Below are 15,251 nucleotides of genomic sequence, written 5' to 3' on the forward strand. Positions count from 1 at the left end.
TTAGAAGAACATTTCATCAGGGGCTACCACCTCCTTACACACTTGCACAGCTCATTCCAATCTATTTAAAACATCTATTCAGCCATGTAGAAACCATGCATGGAGCCTTTCCTGTGTGTCTTAGCTTGGGTTTTACTGCTGTGAAGAGACACCATGACCAAGGCAACTCTTATAAGGATAGCATTTAATTGGGGCTGGCTTACAGGTTCAGAGGTTCAATCCATTATCATCAAGACAGGAGCCTGGCAGTATCCACGCAGGCATGGTGCTGGACGAGCTGAGAGTTCTACATCTTAGGCCAAAGGCAAACAGTAGAAGACTGGTTTTCAGGTAGCTGGGGAGAAGGTCTTAAAGCCCATGCCCACAGTGACACACTTCCTCTAACAAGGACACACCTATTCTAACAGGGCTACACTTCTAGTAGTACCACTCCCTGGCCCAGCCATCACATTGTGCTAGAGGCTGGAGCACTGGAAAGGGAAAGGAACAGAGTTGTCTGTTTTCCACAGGGGAGCTGAAGACTGTGAACATGGAGTACAGTGACACATTGTCCACAGACCTGGGATCGGGGAATGTTTTAACATTAGAGTTGGATACAGAACTGTGTTTTTTGTGTTGTTCAAGAACTATAAAGTTAAACTTGAAAAGAAATGGTATTCTTCAAGAGCTTCCTGTCTCAGGGGCCACTTTATTTGGCAAATATGAACTACTTAGGTTGAAGTTGCCTTTGTTGTGTTTTGTCATAACTTTTGAAGTGCTTTGTCATTCACTCCTCACGTTGACCCTGATAGGTTCTGTGATAGGTTCTGTTGGTTAATCAATGACACAGAGATAGTGACACCTGCCTCTTATTCTGTTGACTTTGTCTTCACTTAATACTGTAAGGAACTTTGCCAGTAGAGGAATCTTTCTTTGCCTTTTCATTTGGGTTTGAGTCTTGATCAATTCTTGATGCCACACAGAATTCCTTTAGCTTCACTTTTAAACCTCACAGGCAGTCACCGTCATTGAAGTTTTATCATTCCAAGCTTCTCCTGACAGGGAAACAGCACTTCTCACATGGAAGCCTCATTGCATCAGAGGAAAGGCTGAGGGAGGAGCAGATGTGTCTATATTCACAGGGCCTGGGGACACTTGGGGGTTACAGCTCTGAGAACACTGTTAGATCTCATTTCAAAGGGGACAGAAATTGTTAGTTATTGACAGTAGCTGATGTTGTGAGGTAAGTGCACTAGGGAACCCACAGACACTGGGAAAGATGAATGAATAGGACATGCGTATTGCTGGCTCTTGGCTGTGTGGGGAACTTGCCTAAATATTGTAACCTCAAGCCTCACTGCTCTGTCTTTTAGCCACAAAAAGAACAGACTGGTTGTTTCATTATAGTTTTCTAGAGGCAGAACTACAGAAGCCAAAGAGCAGGGTTAGTACATTTAGGGTGTTTTACATTGAGGAACTTTCCTGGAACCATTGATTTAGCCTTCTTGTTTTGGCAGGTGTTATAGTGGACATGCTGGGATTCAAGGCCTGAATGACGCTTCTAAAACAACATGAGTTCTGCTAACATGTGGCTCTTGAGATATGGCAGAAACAGGCTGGTGAAGTAAAGAAGTACATATGTCACATGACAGCAAGGCTGAACATTGAGAGCACTGTAGTGAGTTACACACACAAATCCTAACAGAATGATTGCATGTGTGAGACAGAGGAGAAAAGGGCCTGTGTGGGATTGTTGTCAGACAGGTGTAGCGTTTCATCTTTGCCAGAGGAAGAAAAGTTTATGTGTTGTGTAACAGTGTGAATGTGCTTCGCACGATTGAGCCGCACACTCACAAGTGGAATGCTTAAATAGGATAAAATCCACATGTGTTCTTTAAAGAGAAAAAGAAAAGGCTTGGCTTCCATTGTTAGGTCATCTGCATTGGAATCCTGATTCCCCCCTTCATTAGCCTGCTTTCGGCAGGCTCTCTAAGCATGGGTGTCCTGCTCTGTACAATGATGTAGGAGATGAAAATTTCTAGAATGGAAAGAGAACCCACAGTCAGATGCATGATGAACCATTGACCCCTAAGTCATAATAATCAATTGCCGTTGCTCAGATCGATTTCCCGCCACTTCATGATTGTTCCTTGCCTTTACTTTGTGGCACTGTGTGTACTGAGCCCAAAGAGAGCTGTGTTAGAAGGAGCCCTCAGACCTTTTCCGGATTGCCAGAGTCCTTTCTTACATGTCTGTTGCATTCCGCCTTCTTTGCCTGTCCCTCAGAGGCGGGTGTGTCCTCCGGGGTCTTGTCACACTCATAACCATTCGCTTTCTGCTCCCAATGTAAGATGGGCAGCAGGGAGAAGGGACGTCTGAGTATTTGACTTCTCTGTTCTTCTCCCTGTGGTGTGCCTGAATTCAGCTGCCTCTCTCTGCAAAGCCCCTCTCGAATGCTTCTCTCATAGAACCCCTTCCTGTCTCCCCTAGCCTGTCTCCCTCAGTTCCAAGTTTTACTCCTGATCCTTCCCCGCCCTTGTGCCCTCATTGGTTAGTCCTTTATTAAACCACTCCAATGACTCTGATTTATCTGTTTCTTTCTTGAGTCCCATTTCAAAGGTCAGTTACTAAATAAGAAAGAAGCTCCAGGAAGGCCAAGTTGCAGTGTGGGAGCTTCAAGCTAATGGGTTTTATACAAAAATGTAAGTTCTGAATGTACTCGTGCCAGAACTCATGGCCTCCTTAATACTTGCCTTCTCATCCTATCTTGTAACAACAATCTCTAACCTAGGCTTGTGGATACACACACACACACACACACATACACACACACACACACACACACACACACACACAGGACAAGATTCATTGGGCTGGTTCTCCTTCAAAACAAAACAAAGCAAAAACATGTGACTGACCCTTGTAGCTGCCTGTTAGGGAAGGCCTGCATTTCTGAGTTCTGAAATGATCGTGGCAGATTGTAGCTAACACCCAGTCCGAGATGTGGGGAGGACTGAGAACAAGTTGCTGAGGTGCACACTTTGGGGTGCTTCCCTGCCTCAGCTGCTTCTCAGTGCACCTGCCTGTCTGCTGATGCTTGGGTATGGAGTCTCTGTAAGTCACCTGCAAGGCCCTCCAGAAGAGTGGGCATGAGGACGTACTGGGAAACAGTCTGTGGGCTAAGACAGACTTCAAGTACAAAGTAACAGGGGAGGAATCATTGAGGAACAACGTGCAGGGACGTAGGAACGTGAAGGATGCCTTCCTAGGAAGTGGAATTTCAGCTAGACACAGTGAGTGGAGTTCAACTATAGGAAACAACTAGACACACACTACTCCAGTGTGTTCCAGTAGGGGAAACAGGCTGACTGGGCGAGTGCTGCAGCTCAGAGCAGGACGGAAGGGAGGCAGAGGTATCTGTGGCCAGTGATTTCAACAGGACATCCAGCAGTGGGTTCCACGTCTCTCTGAACATTGTGCATAGCTCATTGGCAGCTCTCTGTTCAGTCCTCTGTCCACTCTTAAATGAACCAGAGTCAGCTCCCGTTTGCTACTCATTCCAAGAGTTAGCTACCACCTTTCCATGTCTTTATCCACTGCATCACTCAACCTGTCTGCTTTCCACTTTCCATGCCCTGCCCAATCTGGTCTCCTTTGGGATGCTTCCCCTGCCTCAGCTGATTCGTAGTGCACCTCCCTGTCTGTTACTGAACTGTCACCATTTCATCTGGATGTGAAGAACCTGGCCGTCCTTGTCACACTTTTACCCTCCTTCCTCTTCTGCATGGAACAAAGGGACCCATCTCCCTGCTTTTATCTGTCCATCCTTCTGTGAGAACTTGGGGCCAGCCATCAAGACCTAGCATCTATTTATTGCCTCTGATGTAAGCTTTGGGGACATTATAAGAGACGCTATGAGACGTTAGGACTCTCACAGTGTGCATGAGCCGCGCTGAGTGGTGTTTTCACAGCCTACTCCTCTGGCTTAGAGATCCACATTCATTTGACTACCCTTCCTCTCCCAAATCTTCTTTGTATTTGGTCCTGGATTTTCCAGCTTTTTAAGTAAGCTTACGGGGTTGGGGATTTAGCTCAGTGGTAGAGCGCTTGCCTAGCAAGCACAAGGCCCTGGGTTCGGTCCCCAGCTCCAAAAAAAAGAACAGAAAAGAAAAAAAAAAGTAAGCTTACATATTCCAAAGCTGTTAACTGACCCCATTGTACAGCATTCTGGGCATCATATTAAATTTGTCTCTGCCTCGCTCTCTAGACTGTCCTGTTGCATAGTTATCTCAGAATTAAATAGACTTTAGATAAAAGCTAGTTAGTGTTCTCGGTTTGTGTGACTATAGTTCAGTGGATAGTACTGATTCTCAAAGGATTTTGCATGTAGTTTTCAATCTGTATTTAAGTAAGTTGCACTGCAGGGGAATGGCCCATCACAGTTTTAGTGGAAAACGTCAGGAAAGGACCAAGAGAGCTGTGTTTTAAGAGAGCACAACTTCTATACTCCGAGCCAATGTGCAAGACTAATGTGTGGCCAAAATTTATTTATAATTTTTTTCTAACTTAAAACAATTTTCTAAAACTTTAACTGATAACAATAGTCATAACATTAAAAAATATTAAAAGTTTCCTCTCCATGCCAGCAGGTTACTTTCGTTACCATTTTTTTATTTACAGCAGGGAAATCATGTGGTCATGATCATAGCTGAGTTTAGAGGTTGTCTGTTATAGTTGCACCACACACACACACACACACACACACACACACACACACACACACACATTATATTTTACAGGATCTCCTGAAAACATCAGACTACTCATAATCACCCAACATACATGTAGTAAAACCTGTAGATGTTGGCCTGATTGCCTTGAAAATGTGAAGGCCAGAGTTCAGATCTCCAGAAACTCGTGCAAGTACTAGGTAGGTATGGCAGCCCATGTTTAGTTCCAGCCATAGAGGCAGAGATGGCATCCCAGAGCAGCCTGGCTAAACAAGACTAGCACCATCAGTGAGTTCTGGGTTTGATTGAGACACCTTGCTTCAATAAATAAGTCAGGGAGGAGGCAGACTATGCAGGATGATTTCCTATACTAAACCTCCGTGTGTACCTGAACATACTCACCTGTACTCATATTCATGCAGAAGCATACATGAGTGTTCCGCTTACCATGAGTGTTCTGGAACTCTTCCTATAGGAAAAGTTACACACACACATAGGAAGAAAATGGGGAAGAATTAATTGTTTTAAAGGAAATTTTAGCTTACTTCATTCATTGACTTCTGTGTTAATGATTATTTCTAGTTATTACATAGCTAATAATAGATGGGGTTTATTTTCTTTTATTAACTAAAGCTGAAGTCTTATATTAGACTTAGTGAAGCAGCTGACTTGTGACTTATTTTATTGCTGTTTTATTTTTTAATTTTTTTCTTTGAGATCTTTAACCATATATACAATTATGATCACATCCTCCTCCAGTTCCTGCAGGTTCCCAACATGTCCCTCCCAACTTTATAACCTTTCTCTCTCTTTTTAAAAAATTCACTAAGTCAAATTAATGTTGCCCGTACGTTCATGGGTGTGGGACATCCACTGGAGTGGTCAGTCTACCAGAGGCCACATCTCCAAGAATGATTCTCCCTCCCCAACTTCTATCACCTGCCCTTGGCTTATCCATTAGGAAGGAGATCTTACGAGCTCCTACCCTGTTTTTATTGAATTCTGACTTGTTTTGTACAGGTAACTGCTGCTGCTGTGAGCTCATAAGTGTAATGGTTGTGTCATGTCCAGAAAACTGCATTTTACAGCACTTCTTCCTGTCCAGCTTCTTCCAGGCTTTCTGCCTCCTCTTCCAAGAGTCATGGAGAGTTGGGGTGGTGTTTAATAAACATGGTCTATTTTTGACTAAATGCTCACAGTCTCCTATCTCAATACTCTGCCTCCCAATCCAAAAAAATTAAGGCTTTCTGACTGAGGCTGAGAGCAGCCTGGGATTTAGAGGGCAGTTTGACAGATGGCCATTTAGAAAAATCACAGCAGGTTCTATTCTAGGATGTGACTTTCCTCCCAAGTACCTCCTCTCCCTCTTTAGACAAGGATTATAGTCCATACCAGGCATAAAGTTCCCTCCTGTTGGGCAGCACAAGTCAGAAAGCAGATGAGTACTCTGTGACAGTCACACCCCTTCTGCACAAGTGACATATCTTCCTGGCCCATTGGCACTGCCTCCTGCAAGGTTCGTTGCTGGGTAAGATCATTGATATTTTATATCCCAGCAACCTAAGGTGAGCTAGCGAGAGGGTTTCTTCATAGGGATTCACTGATTTCTTCATGTCCTTTGACCAACATGGTGGTGTCTTCAGCAGCTGGGTCTTACTTTGTGGTTATTGTTGGTACCAAGAGCTGTGATGTAGCCTGTGCTGTTTTATACATCTCTGGGGAGGCGTCTTGTGCCTGGCACTGTTGTTTTTATTTATTAGCCATGTTTTCTGGATTGAATTACTACTTAACAAACAAACAAGCAAACAAACATAAAAGCACATTTTGAAATTGCCCTGCCTTTTTCCAGTAAGTTTCCATAAGGCTTTTTCGTACCCTTAGTCTCATTTAACCCATCTCTCTCTCCCCCACCCTTTCATACTTACATCTTTGAACGCTCCCCACTACATCACCCTCCTCTTTCATAGGTTACTTCTTCTACTTGTTGCTCCAATTACATTTTAATTGAGTTATACAATAGGTTTCCATATACCCTAACTCTAGAGCACCCCAAAGGAGTTAGTGCTTTTTATCGAAGACTAAAAATAATTAATTTATCACACTCTTATTATGCCATTGATCCTGAAATTTTCCACCTTTGGATTTAATTGTGGAAAAATGCCTGAATGTTTCTCACATTCAGAGTCTTTCCTTTCTCTCTTTCTCCCCTAGCACTCTATTTCCCATTGCAGTATTATTGATAGAGTCAGACCTCTACTGTCAGCCAAGCGCCCAGTGACCCTGTTGAGATGGAGTCCGAGTAAGATGTGCATACCCATGCGCTTGTACTTGTTGGGGAGAAAGTCCACAGTACCTACTTGTGGGAGCACCTGGCTGTACCTCTTATACACAACCGAGTACTGTAGACAGTACACAAACTGAGTAAAAACATATGCTCTGTCCAGTTTCTGAAACTTGCAGGTGGCCGGTGGCAGGCAGTAGGTGTTTGTAGAAGTAGACTTCGCAGCAGACAGACGGGGGCTCTGGTGAGAGATGCTACCTCTGTTTTTCCTACTTACAGTGATAGAGTTGTCTCTATATGCTCTGTGAGGGCCAAGCCACAAGTGATTACTTTTCTTGTTCTGCTGCTTCCCCGAGGAAGGAGAACCAGTGAGTTTCAGAGGGTTGAACGTTGAAAAGAGATCACCAGATATGGGGTACATTGCTGCAGACAGTCTGTTAACTTGGAGTGGATGGTGCTTTGTGAGGAGGTGGACTGGAGTTGGGGAACCTGCTGACCGCAGGCCATCTATATTTGTCAAACCAACTTAGAACCAATTTTTAAAAATTACAAAAAATTGAAATAAAAACATAATTATATTATTTCCCCCTTCCCTTTCCTCCTTCTACCTTCTCTCTCGTCCTCCTGTTCTTTAGATATGTGTCTTGGAGCCAGTTCTTGATAGTACAAACTCTAGAATGCCAGGCAAGAGCAGTAATTCGGTAGGTAGGGTACTGGTGCCGTGTAACGCTGAACCGGGAACAGGAACGGGGATACCATTATTATTATTATTATTATTATTATTATTATTATTATTAATTTGCGGTTGTCCATTTTACCTTCATTAGCTGAGGGCTGCCTTGAGAGCCATACTTTGTGCATTTTTCATTTATGAAAATTTCCTTGGTAAAACATGTCTGCCATTACTTGAAACAATCCTGCTAATTTAGCAGTCCTCATTTCTGCACTGAGTTCCTTCCTAGTGGAGCTCACCAGACTCTACACCTGCAGTTCCGAGTCACATGCTTCATGGCTATCTTCTTGCCTCCACAGAAATAGAAAAGTTTCAGAAGGGAGAAGCCAAGGATGAAGAGAAGTACATTGATGTGGTGATAAACAAGAACATGAAGCTGGGACAGAAAGTGTTGATTCCTGTAAAGCAGTTTCCCAAGGTAAGGTGGTGGGAGCTGGGGACCGCTGTTGCCCTGGGCCCAGGAGCAGACACTGGAATAAGGGCTCTGGCCTTCACACACGTGAAGCTAATTAAAACTCTTTGGTAAATGGAGTGATTTGAATCCTTTGTTTGACTCCAGGATAAATTGTGAAGTCATAAGAAATATATTTGTATCCTACTAGCCCTGTGCATAGCCTGCCTTTCTCTTTGTTTTCCTTGTTTAAAATATAAAATTGAGTGGTTTAGAAGTGAATTGTTGATATGAAATGCATAGAACAACATTGGACGTATGCATGTGCATGATTGAGAAACCCCCATTGTCATAGACTTTGTTTCAGGTGTCTGTCTGTGGTTTAGACAGACATGCTGTGTTGTCCCCTTCTTTGTATTGTAGTCTTCATTCATTACCCAGTGTCTCGGAGCAAGTTAGATGTTTTTCAGTAGGATGTTGTTGTACATGACTTCATGCAATGTCATTTTATTACAAGGCATTTTACTACAGACATTTCCATTTCTTTGGCCAAAAGCCATGTATTGAAATTAAGCTATGTTCAATTTTTCAAAGAATTCCTCCTCCTTCTCCTCCTCTTCCTCCTCCTCCTCCTCCTCCTCCTCCTCCTCTTTCCTCCTCTTTCCTCCTCCCCCCCCTCTCCCTCTCCTCTCTCCCCCCTCCTCCCTCCCTCCTCTTCCTCCTCCTCCTCCTTTTCCCACAAAATGATGGGATCATAGCTAAAAGTATTTGATGGGGCCTTCCTGTGCCACAACTCTTCTTTAGTATGTCCCACTGTCAGGGTTTTTTACTATATGTTGTTTGTATTGCTCTTTTCTTGTATTGTTAGCTTACATTTCCCTGATGAGTAATAATGTTGTATATTTGTGTCTGCTATTGTAAAGGTCACAACCTTTTTGACCCATTTATCTCTTGGCTACATGTGTTTTGGTGGCTGACTGGTAGGAACTATTTACATGGTTTAGGTACAAGTCCTTTTTTCAGCGTGTATTTGGAAATATTTAGCTCAGTCTTTGGTGTACTGTATTTTGGTGGAATCTTACTTTGAGGAGTCTTTAATTTTTTCAGTATTTTGCTTTACAGTTATTTCCTTCAGTAAACTTAAGAAATCTTTATCAATCACAGAAAAATATTAAAATCACTACTAAAATGTAAATACATTCTCCTTTCCTCATGAGCATTTCTTTATTTATCATTTTTTGCTTTTACATTAAGGGTGGTGGTGTATCTCAAATGGGTTTTGTGAATTGTGTGTAAGTTAGAGGTTAAATGTGTCTTCCAGCAATCCCTTTGTTAGAAACTTACCCCTCAACTTTACTGCCAATCACGTTTAGAGGTGGGACCTTTGGAAGGTGCTAAATTAGACAGTTCATTAAGGTGGGCCACATTGATTGCAGGTGTTGCTTATAAAAGGAAGATGATACAGTGGGTGCAGTGTTTGTTACTCAGGTGTGAGGTCTTAGGTTCAGATCTCCAGCCCCATGTAAAGGCTGCCATAGCAGCACACTTTGTCTCTTTATCAGTGGTTGAGTAGATACTGGAAGCTAGCCAGTCTAGTCAAAACAATGAGCTATGTATCCCCTAAGAGATCCTGTCTCAAAAACTGAGTGGAAAACAACTGAGGAAGATAACAGACATTAATCACTGCCCAGACACCCATGGACATCTGTCTCACACACATACTGACATAAAATAAAAAGAGAAGGAGGAGGAAGAGAGACCTAAGCTAGTGTGCTTGCTCTCTGTGTGGGATGTCTGCATCCATGTTGAACAGTAGCATGAAGTCCCTCAGAATGGTAAGTTGACCATTCTCAGTAGAAAGTCACAGTACCAAGAAAATCTGGCAGCACAAATTAGTTTTGAAGAGTTTTCAAAGAGGAGGGGAGAAGGCAGAGTGTGGTTGGGTAAGTTTGGAATGTGGATTAACTAAAACAAGATAAAACAAAACAAAAAAACCCCAAAATTGCAAATTCCAGTACTCTGCTCTTGGATGTCTCAGCCTACAGAACTATTAGCCAATAAACTTCCATTCATTATCGGTTACCTATGTTGAAGTATGTTCGAGCAACGGAAGATGGAATGAGGCAAAAGTCAAGTCCGTGTTTTCCTCATGAGAGTATTTACTTTTCTCATCAGGACTTGATGCTTTCTGTCCCTGGATTCTTTTAGCATTTTTGATGGAAGTCAAATGGCGTGGAAGTGCGGTTTATTTGAGTGCTCTGTTCTGTTCCATTGAAGTGTTTATGGATCCTAATGCCAGGACCATAGTCTTGTTAACTGAAGCTTTTCATGAAGAGCCATGTTTCTAGAGCCAAATTGCTCTAGTTTCGACCTTCTTTTCCAGAATTACTGACATATTCTGGATCTTTTACAGTTCCATGTACATTTATGAATCCGTTCATGGATCGCTACACAGTGACCCACTGTGCTCTGCCTGCACTTGGGTTGTGTCTGTTGATGGCTCATCCCAGCTCTGCCTGTCCCGTGTCTGCGCGTGGGATGGTTGTCCGTTTCTGTAGAGAGGCTCAGATTCTTCTTAGCCGCACTACTAACCTCCTGATACGCTCATCCGTGCCTGTCTGAAGGTTCACAGTCACTCACTACAGAAGGGGGATCTTTCAGCTCTTTATTTTCTGAGTTTGTAGCAATAGACCATTTTTAATCTTTATTGTCTATTTCTTCTTTCTTTTGCTATATTACTCATTTTATTAGTTGTTTGATAGCTCCGTTAGGAACTCTAGTTACATAGTCACACTGTATAAGTAGCTTTACTTCTTCCTTATTTGTATTTTTGGTAAAATACTCAACAGGGGCAGTGAAGCAGGAACCCTTTTCTTCTCAAAAAGAAGAAACACGTGCACGTCTATTTTATCTCTCATCATTGTTTTACATCTCTTGGTTTAAGTTTATAAGAACGGATGAGTATGAACTTTTCATTTTCCTGTTCTTGCTTCTCGCAGTCAGTCTTTTGTTGAGCACACCTACCTGCCTCTGATGGTTGGGTATAATCAGGGTAGAACTCAGATGTTCCTGCTGAACGCCCTGCTACCTACTTTTGTCACAGGTGACCTGCTCCATTTTTGTAATGCAGGAAGGTTGCTTAATAAGCAGATTAAGACAGTCTTAAATAATTTTAGCTTTTTAAAATGCAAGGAAGTCTATATGATTTTTTTTTCTTAGATTTGTGAATGGTCAAAACTCGCAGTCTAATTGCCGAGATTCCACAAGTCTAAACTAGTGCTGAAGTTAAAGAATAAGGACGCTTGAGAAGCTCGTGGTCTGAGACGCCAGCTACAGACAGTGCTGAGCCTTGACTTTGCCCCTGACAGTAGTTCAGTTTTCGTCCTGAAGGTTGCTGGCAATTCTTAAAGCACCAGTCTTTTTTTTTTTTTTTTTTTTTTTTTTTATTAACTTGGTATTTCTTATGTACATTTCGAGCCGCGTGTGTTATTCCCTTTCGGTTTCCGGCAAACATCCCTTCCTCCCCCTTCCTTGGAATTGTTCCCCCACCCTCCCCCATTGCCGCCCTCCCACAGTCTAGTTCACTGGGAAGCACCAGCCTTTTATCTGATTAAAGGCTTTATCAGACATCAGTTCATTTTTGACGGGGATTGTGTTGAATTTGCAGATTACTTTCAGTAAAATGGGCATTTTCCCTATGCTAACCCTACCAATCCAGGAGCACGTGTGTTTGTTCCGTCTTCTGATATCTTCTTCAGTTTCCTTCTTCAAAGACTCATGCAAGTCCTTCACTTGCTTGGTTAGAGTTATTTCAAGATAGTTTACATTATTTGTGGCTGTTATGAAGGGTGTTTCTGATTTCTTTCTCAGTCTGTTTGTCATTTGTATATAGGAGGACTACTGACTTTTTGAGGATATCTTTTATCCAGGCACTTTGCTGAAGATGTTCATCAGCTATCGGAGGTCTGTGGTAGAACTTTGATGTTACTTATGTACACTATCATGTCATCTGCAAATAGTGATCCTTTGACTTTCCTTTCCAATTTGTATCCCCTTCAGTTTTCTTACTGCTCTAGCTAGAACTCCGAGTACTATATTGAATAGATGAAGAGAGTGGACAGCCTTTTCTTGTTACTGATTTTAATGGGATTGTTTTGATTTTCTCTCTATTTCATTTGCTGTTGGCTCTCAGCTTGCTGTAAATTGCCTTTATTATTATGTTTAGGTGTGCTCATTTTATCAAGACTTTTACTATGAAGGGGTGTTGGATTGGTCAAAGGCTTTTTCAGCATCTAATGAGATGATCGTGTGTTTTTTTTCTTCTTTCAGTTCATTTATATGGTGGATTACATTGCTGGATTTTCATATGTTGGACCACCCCTGAGTTTCTGGGGTGATGCCCACTTGATCATGGTGGATGATGCTTTTTATGTGTTCTTGGATTTTGTTTGCTCGTATTTTATTGAGTATTTTTGCATCAATGTTCATGATGGAAATTGGTCTGTAATTCTTTCTCTGCTGAATATTTGTGTGGTTTGCCAATCAGGGTGACTGTGGCCTCAAAATAAATTTGGCAATGCTCCTTCTGTTTCTGTTTTATGGAATAATTTGAGGCATATTAACATTAGGTTAATAGCTTTCTTTGAAGTCTTGTAGAATTCTGCCCGAAAATTGTAACTGGGCTTTTATGTTTGTTTGGGAAACTTTTAATGAATGATTCTATTTCCATACAGGGTATAGGTCTATTCCTCCCAACCTGAGGACATGCGTGTGTGTGTGTGTGTGTGTGTGTGTGTGTGTGTGTGTGTGTGTGTGTGTGTGTGTGTGTGTAAGATGGAAACTCTTAATGCGTGTACATTAGGTTCAGAGGACAACCTTAGGTGTGGGTCCTGTGCGTTCACCTTGTTCGAGACAGGCTGATAGCTCTCTTTGAGAGGTGTCCATATGTGCAGTAGAAGTTCTCCTGCTAGTGGCAACTTCCTGTCAACTGGAGGAATGTAGAGGACTGACCCATGGGAGTCGCTCTGGGGACAGCACAGTTCCTTGTGGAGTTGGTGCTGGCCGTGGGCCTTGAGCTGCTGCAGCAAGAGAAACCCCTGTGCAGAGTTCTCGTTACTGAGGAGGCTTCGGCTAACTCATCATTCTCTCCTGCTCACTGGTCTGATGTTTGATATTTGAGCCTCTTTTCTGAGCCACATTTGTTGATGGTAAAATGACAGTGATTAGGATTCCGTTATTGGTCTTAAGCTCACTTGAGTGGAGAATCCAGGTGACTAATGCTCAGAACACACCTGTGGCTTTAGCAGGACAGGAGGGTCATTTTGACACATGTAAGGAATGCTGCTTTGAGGAGGTTATCTCTTGGCAGAGGTCAGCTGGTCAGGATTACAAGTAAGAAAGGTGAACATTTGGTGTTTCCTCCCAACATGAGGACATGCTGTGTAGGTCAGATGCATTTGGGAAATCACGAGCCATTATATTTGATTAGGAAGATTAATTCAACAAGATCTGCCGATTTTAATAGGAGACGTGAAGGAATTGGTTACTGAGATTTACTTAAGCTAGTGGAACTGCATGCTCTTCTAGACTAGAGGGACTTTTGAGCTGTCTTAGAGGATGTGGGGTTCTGTGTTAGGAAGGAGGGCAGATATAGTCTCATGTTGAAGAGAAAGCTGAGGGCTATGTCAAAAGATGGAGTTGTCATGTTGAGTCACTCATGTCTTCATGTGCGGTTCTCTGGCTACGCAGTTGGCTGTGCCTGCTGCTGGATTCTGCTGGAGCCTGAGATGGCCGAGTGCTCGGCTTGTCTAGATTGTTCTCTGTATTCAGGTACATACACCTGTGGGAAAGTAGTTTGGCCTGAGGATCAGGCACAGTTCAAGATAAACAACAAAATTGAGGGATTATAATAATATGTCCTGCAAAAGCTACTTAAACTCATGAATGGTTTACTTCTAGAATGTTTTTTAATTACTAATTTTTGATTTGGGCCAGCTCTGGATTAATGGAATCTTCAGAATAAGACATAAAAAAGAGCGGAAATTCTTTTTTTCCCTCCACTTTGGCATGTTAAATAAATCTTTTCTAGCAGTTGTTAGCACGGAAAGATAAATAGCAATTCAAAAATATTTATTCTTTATTCTTGTCTCCCATATTACATCCTCATTGCAGTTTTCCCTTCATCATCCCATCCCAGCATCCGGCCCCCATGCCCCAGCCACTCCTCCATTTCCCTTCAGAAAAGTTCAGGCCTCCCAGGGATATCAACTGACATGGCATATCAAATTGCTAAAGACTGGTCACCTCCAAGAAGGAAATTCTTAATTTATTAATTTCGTGACTGTCTTAAACATCTCTTGGTATTCTAACATAGTCATTGCAATTTGTGGTTTAAAAAATCTTATTAAAGATCTGTGGTATTGTGTGTTGGCAGGGCAAGGTGGTTGCTGTTGTCACGGGTGAGCATGGGCTAAGGATCTTTGAGATGAGCGAGCCGTAAACCACCTCTGCTCTGTGTCGTAGTTAAGCTTCCTGTCTTTCTTTTTCCCTTGGAGCACGTTACAGGCAGCCTCAACCTCGTCTTCTCAGTGGTTCACTCAGTGGAAGTTGTTGGTTTAGTTTCTCCGGCTGGTGGATGTATGACATGTCAGTACATTAAAAGTTGCCTTTTCTGTAGCCCCGGGTTGACTTTCAGAGAAAGCCCTCTCCCCAGAGGACCCTTTGCTTTAGTTTCACACTGATGATTTGCCTGCAGAAATAGATAGGATGGCAATGCTTGGTTATCTCTGCTCCTTTAAGTGAGAGTTAATTTACTTGTGGGGAACAGTGCAGTTTTTAGGAATTTAAGTTTTTGGACCTGATGAGGCACCCCAGACCTGAGCAGGCTCCATGGTCCTCTACCCCCGCTCAGGACTCCTATGGAGGAGTTAGAGAAAAGACTGAAGGAGCTGAATGGGGTTTGCAACCCCATAGGGAGAACAACAATACCAACCAACCAGAGCTTCCAGGGACTAAACCACCAACTAAAGAGTACACGTGGGGGGACCCATGGCTCCAGCCTCAAATGCCACAGAGGATGGCATTGTCCAGCATCAATGGGAGGAGAAGCCCTTGGTCCTGTGAAGGCTTGTTTTCTCA

General features: G+C 42.7%; 1 protein-coding gene across 3 annotated transcripts in view; it reads left to right on the forward strand.

Annotated features, from left to right (window-relative positions):
* Khdrbs3 (KH RNA binding domain containing, signal transduction associated 3) overlaps positions 1 to 15,251 on the forward strand; it is a 149,685-nt gene that overhangs the window by 42,735 nt on the left and 91,699 nt on the right. For all 3 annotated transcript variants that reach the window (XR_004389447.1, XM_032916369.1, XM_032916380.1), the window contains exon 2: positions 8,023 to 8,141. Coding sequence is in view for 2 of the 3 variants with exons in the window: in XM_032916369.1 (XP_032772260.1) it covers positions 8,023 to 8,141 (119 nt within the window). In the remaining variant the exon portion in view is untranslated. The remainder of the gene's footprint in view (positions 1 to 8,022; positions 8,142 to 15,251) is intronic.

The sequence above is a fragment of the Rattus rattus genome, chromosome 1 (assembly GCF_011064425.1).
Source record: "Rattus rattus isolate New Zealand chromosome 1, Rrattus_CSIRO_v1, whole genome shotgun sequence".
In the NCBI taxonomy this organism is placed as follows: Eukaryota; Metazoa; Chordata; class Mammalia; order Rodentia; family Muridae; genus Rattus; species Rattus rattus.